The 5848-nt window shown below is 35.4% G+C and overlaps 1 protein-coding gene across 1 annotated transcript; it reads right to left on the bottom strand.

The window, feature by feature from the left end:
* Window positions 1-1234: 1234 nt before the first annotated feature.
* On the bottom strand, window positions 1235-5587 carry LOC18447062 (eukaryotic translation initiation factor 5A-2). Its single transcript, XM_006857164.4, has 5 exons — window positions 5331-5587; window positions 3742-3864; window positions 3505-3561; window positions 3296-3370; window positions 1235-1700 (listed from the first exon to the last, which is right to left on the bottom strand). Exons 1-5 carry the CDS (start codon window positions 5451-5453, stop codon window positions 1599-1601), a joined length of 480 nt encoding a protein of 159 aa, XP_006857226.1. The 5' UTR covers window positions 5454-5587; the 3' UTR covers window positions 1235-1598.
* Window positions 5588-5848: the final 261 nt, after the last annotated feature.

Genomic DNA, 5848 nt, shown 5'->3' with positions numbered 1-5848 from the left:
CTCTTGGAAACTCTAAATTTCATAGAAAATTTAGTGGAGGAAACAATTCAAAATTTTTTTAATTTTTGAATTTGCACATTTCAAAAAAATTTTAATTTTTTGAATTTGCACATTTTTTATGCTATTTGATAAAATTTCAATTACTCTACATGCCACGTACATAATTCAGCCAGTACTATATAAGGCACACCTTAGAAATTTAATAGAAAAGGGTTTCAAAGTCTGCCATTTGATAATTTCGGCCTCTAGATCCATGTATAGTAGAACAACAAAAAAAAAAGTACTAAAAACAATGCATCTTGAAATAAATTACCTAGATATCTATTTTCAAGATTTTGAAGTACTTATATTTACATCTTTTTTAAAGTTTTAAATTTTATAATTAGGGTTGATAAGAGCTTTTTAAAGCCATCTTAAGACACCAGAACTACTATCCTTCATCAAAATTTAGAGGTGCGCCTTACTTGTACGGCATAAGGTAAGCACCTTATACAAGCCTCAACCCTCTAAATTTTATTCAAGACCTCGATAATTATCTAACAAAGCAATATTAGAGAGAGAAAGACCTAGGTCAAGCTATGCTGCAACCAAAAAAAGACCTAGGTCAAACTATACTGTAACCAAAAACAGAATAAAATCAAAATATGGACAATGGATTGAGAGAGAGTGGGGGAGGGCAAGGCGCCAAGGTCGAACTATGCCATAACCAAAACAGAATGAAATAAAAATATGGACAACGCAATCCATTGACGGCAAAAATCCAAAGAAAACATGGACAAGGAATCCAAAATCCGAATCAATTGAGACCACTACGCACTCAACCACACCCACAAAAGGAAAACCCAAAATTTTTAAAAGGGTGTAGTTTTTATAAGGGTGCAACCATAAACAATCCAAGGTGCACCTCCAAATTTTATCATAACACCTAATTTTAGCGCAAATTTTTGTTAGGATCATCTTAAAATCCATTTTCATTTCTACTTATAAAATTTTAAACTCCAAAAATAGTTAAAATCCAGAACATTTGTAACCATTTGAAAATCTTGAAAATAGATGGTCTAAGAAAATATGTTGTCAGATGCACTATTTCTGGAACTCAAAATCTCTCTTTTTTTTTTTCATATTCATACATCTCAATGTCGAGATGATCAATTAGAGCGGGTTTAACATTAAAAAAAACTTTTCTGCGGTGCAACTTTAATTCTACATTTTAAGGTTGCAACCTTATATAAACTTTTTCCTTAGGAAAAGTAAACAAGTATCATCTCATATGAATATAAGTTCTCTAGTTCATAGTGGCAAAAGGAAGCTCAAAGACAAGATCCCCAACATACCAAAGCCATAGCAGAAAGAAACAAAACCCTATCACCACATCAAATCAAGGGCTTAGTTCCTTCCAAGAATCCGCACATCAAGGGTCCTAACAAACCCATAACCTTGGCATAATAGAGCAAGCTCATGATGCTCATGGTGTGCCAGCTGTTCGTGTTACACATATAAAAAAACCCTAAGGCCTCACAATTTATATCAGAAGCAACCAAACATAAAATTAGGGTTTTTACCACAATATGATCCCATTTAACACAAACAGATGGTGCTTATTTAGGGCCAATGTCCTTCAGAGCGCAGATCTGCTCCTCTCCCATGGCACTCATAACAGTCACAACCAAGTCCTTGCCTTCACCAAAACCATCTCTAATCTGGGGAATATATAATAAAAAAATGGTTCGAATCACTTGGCAAAAATTACACAGTTCAATGTCATCGAGCATTAAAAACCCATTTTTCACTAAACATAACCATTCACAAATAGGGTAGTATAATTTTTGTTTTGATCAGTACAAAAATTATATCATAATTATGATAACTCGTGGAGTGGAACAATTGGAATATATAAAAAAAAAACATATTTGAATCACTAGTCATACATAGTTCAATGCAACCGAGCATGAAAAATCCATGTTCCACTAAACATAAGCACTCACAAATAGGGCAGTATAATTTATGTTTTGATCAGTACAAATATTACATCATAATTATGAGAACCCATGGAGTGAAACAATCAGTTGCGGGTAATACACTTCATGTGCAGTGAAAATGATCTTTGATACACTAGTTGCAAGTCATGGGTAAAATCACTGAAAATGTATGAACATGTCAAATCTATAAACATAGAACACGACAACTTGCAGATAAATAAGACGGAGAACGGGCCAACTTGACACCCATGACACTGCAAGGACAAAATTATATAAGGCAGTACAACTACTTTAGCTGTACATAACCATTATGATTCAGTTCAACAATGCCAAAAAAGGGGTTTTCTAATTCTTTCTAGACGAACAGGAGAGAAACTGGGTACGGTTTACCCAAGAAAAGACGAAGATAATCCCCGACAAAATTATCTTAGTAATTCTTTCTAAAAAAGGGGTTTTCTAATTCTTTCTAATTCTTGTTTTTACATTTTCCCTCCTTTTGAATTATTTCTAAAATAATCCCAGAAAAAAATTGATATTTTCAAAATCCAAAATTTCAATACTTTTTTAACCTCCTTTAGATGTGCTTTGATTAATTTTGCTTTTAAACATATTTATCCTATTCTTTGGGATTTTTTTGGTATTTTGTTATCTTCTAACACTTTTTGGCTTCACCAGAATTGACCCAACTCGGGACAAGTTACTCGAACTCAGGCCAAGTACTCGGCCTGGCCTGGCCTGGACCGAGTACTCGACCTGGATCGATCTTTCCAACATTGCATCCAACAACCAATTCCATCTCTTCATCACAACCTTATCCAACAACTTCATATAGTTAAATCCCCGACATCCACCATTGGTTTTAGCAATGGAAAACATCTCATCACATAGGGGTACAAGAAGTAAAGAGAGACAACCTTCAAGAGTATTTTGAAAGGGTGCTTTTTGAACTAATGTCAAGATGTCTCAGAAGTAAATTGTACAAAACTACAAGTACACTACATCATGCTTTACAAGAACCCTTCCCTCCCTCCTCCACTCCTTCTGAAATCCCTCCTTTACAAATCATGGCCCTTGCCGACACAGCTAAAACATCCTTTTTTTCTTGAAATGGAACATGCTTTTTTTTATATGATATAAAACGACACCTGACATCTAGGACACAACTACATTGAGGCATTCATACATCTAAGATCAAATCATATGATCCCATGAAAAAATAGATCCATATCATGTGCTAACATTCAGGCCCATCAACAAAATCACAATTTCAAAATGAAAGTGCATTCCATCAGCATTGGAAATAACTTGCCACTAACCTGAGTATGGAGAGATTCATCGGTGGGGAGCCTGAGATCATCCTTGGTATTCCCATTTTCAGTCAAAAGACTCGCCTGAACCAAATTCACAATAAGCCAAGAAGAAAAAAGCATTTACGACTTTTATATTTAATTACTTATCAAAAAAAGCGCACGAAGACAGCACCAATGGATCACAAAAACTACGTTTAATGTGGAATTCAACTTACAAATCCATCTTCAGAGATGTCAATCAGCTGATAGTCAGTGCGATTAACATGGGGAACCTGCAAGCCAAAAAGAATTGAACAGAGAGCTCGAAATATGACTTAGAAAAAGAAATAAAGAAAGAAGAGCAGGAAAGATGGACCCACTAAATTGTATGAGGCCATAAGTAAACAAAAATTATCCACAGAAAAAAGAAAAAAAAAAAACAAGAACGTGAATAAATAAAAGGAATTACTTACATCGCAGTTGTGTGATGACGGCACAATATCCTCAAGCTTTTTACCGTTAAATATATCAATTCCAACAAAGTGACACTTTGCATGACCATGCTTTCCAGTTTTAGAGGTGGAAACCTCAACAACCTGCTCAAGAGAACATAATGAATACTCAGGAAACGTAATGAACAATCAGATTATGTCCATCAATAAGCACAGAAGAAGATAAAAAAAGGAAGTCCAATATCACCTCAATACTTTCACAAAGTGTATTACTTTTGCTAGCACACAACAGAACATAAAAGAACATTACTATGGCTGAAAAGCAGACAATACCTACATTATAACATGGCAAAATACTCAAGAAAAAATTCTCAAAAAGGAAATTCAGATGTTAAGGCACTGGAGCAAGGGGATAAGAAAGTATGAATCATATAAAAAAAAAAACAAAACAGAGATCACAAAGAAAATTGTTCCTTGAACATCTTCAAATACGATCAATTTCTACACAGATAAAATAAAGGTAACTTTTCATCCTGGATCCTTATGATACGACACAATACATAACAGCGTAAGAGAGAAGATTCAAAATCGATTACCCCTGCCATGAATACAAACTGCCATCAGAAAGAGAGAGCACACAAAGAAGCATATCATACAACAGAATTTCAACAAGGAATAACTCTTAAACCTCTTTATCCTTAGGTACCAAATTCATAACTTCACAGTATCAAAGCAATGGCAAATAAGTGATCAGCAAAAAACATAAAAAAATAACCTGACAGTCATATCACCATAAAAGGAGGAAGAGAAGTGTAGAATTGTCCCAACTAGTGACATCTCTACAACATGAAATACAAAAGTAAACAAGACAAACAAATAACAGAAATCTATCTAAAATATTAAAAGATAGATAGTATTATAATGACGTCATATTATTGCAAGAGCAGAAAGAGAAGTAAATTAAAAAACCTAAGAGGAAACTCTGATCCGTTAGATACATAGATTGTCACAGATCAGCACAAAAGCCAAACAATTTGATCTCAAAAACAATGAAACTATGAGCCCTTTGATACATAAGGAATTAGATTGTCACAGAGCAACACACAACCAAACACTTTGATCTCAAAAACAATTGGAAAAAGTAAAACAGAAATTCTGATTTAGGAAAAAATAAATACAACTGCAAAGTGTAACAATAAAACTTAAAAGCCAAACCAACACCCAAGATCGTACACATCACTTCATTAGCCCCATGATCTTAAGCAAATAAAAAAAAGAAAGTAAAATGATCTGAAAACCCAATCAATGAAAAAAGATGATCTCGCCATCAACAGAAAACCCATATTGAAGAAGGAACCAAAAACCCTAAACTCAATAAATGCAAGGAGATAATCTCGCCACCCAAACCCAATATTGAAAAAGGAACCAAAAACCCAAATATTGAAAAAGGAACCAAAACCCCAATATTGAAAGGCAACCAAATATCGATAACATAAATTAAAAATCCATCCTTTATACTGAAGAGACAGAGAAGAAGCCATCCAGTAAGGATAAACAGAATACCATACTTCTAGATGAGGAGAGAGAAAGACCTAGAGAGAGAGAAATACCTTGCATGGCCTGTTCTTGATGACTATGTACCCATTCTTACGAATGGTTCCAGCTTGTTGGGGGTAGGTCTTAGAGGCACCTGCGTCGGCCCTCGGCTCGAAGTGGTGCTCCTCATCAGACATGACTGCAACGACCCCTTTAACTTTCTCTCTCTTCCCTCTCTCTCACTAACTCACTCTCTCTTTCTCGCACCCCCCCTCTCTCTCTCTCTCTCTCTCTCTCTCTCTCCACTGAAACTACCAAACAAGGGAGGCACAAAATTGTAGAGCGAGAGAGGAGTTAATATTTATCACGCATCTTCCCAAAAATAGGAGAGACCGTCCTAGGGTTCCAATCTTCCCATCCTGCTCTCTCTCTCTCTAGACTAGAGTGAGAAACTAACCATGGTTTAGTAGAAGGGTTGAGAACCGTTCGATGCGCCACCGGCTTGGACGGTGGAGATCATGTATTGGAAAAGCATGGTTGGCAAGGGACAATGCTTATTCTTATCCTACGTTATGTTCTTTGATTGAATGAC

The sequence above is a fragment of the Amborella trichopoda genome, chromosome 12, assembly GCF_054954075.1.
Source record: "Amborella trichopoda isolate Santa Cruz 75 chromosome 12, AtrichopodaSantaCruz75HAP2 v2.0, whole genome shotgun sequence".
Classification (NCBI taxonomy): Eukaryota; Viridiplantae; Streptophyta; class Magnoliopsida; order Amborellales; family Amborellaceae; genus Amborella; species Amborella trichopoda.
The sequence above is the reverse complement of the archived record's forward strand: the minus strand, read 5'-3'. Positions and strand labels throughout refer to the sequence as shown.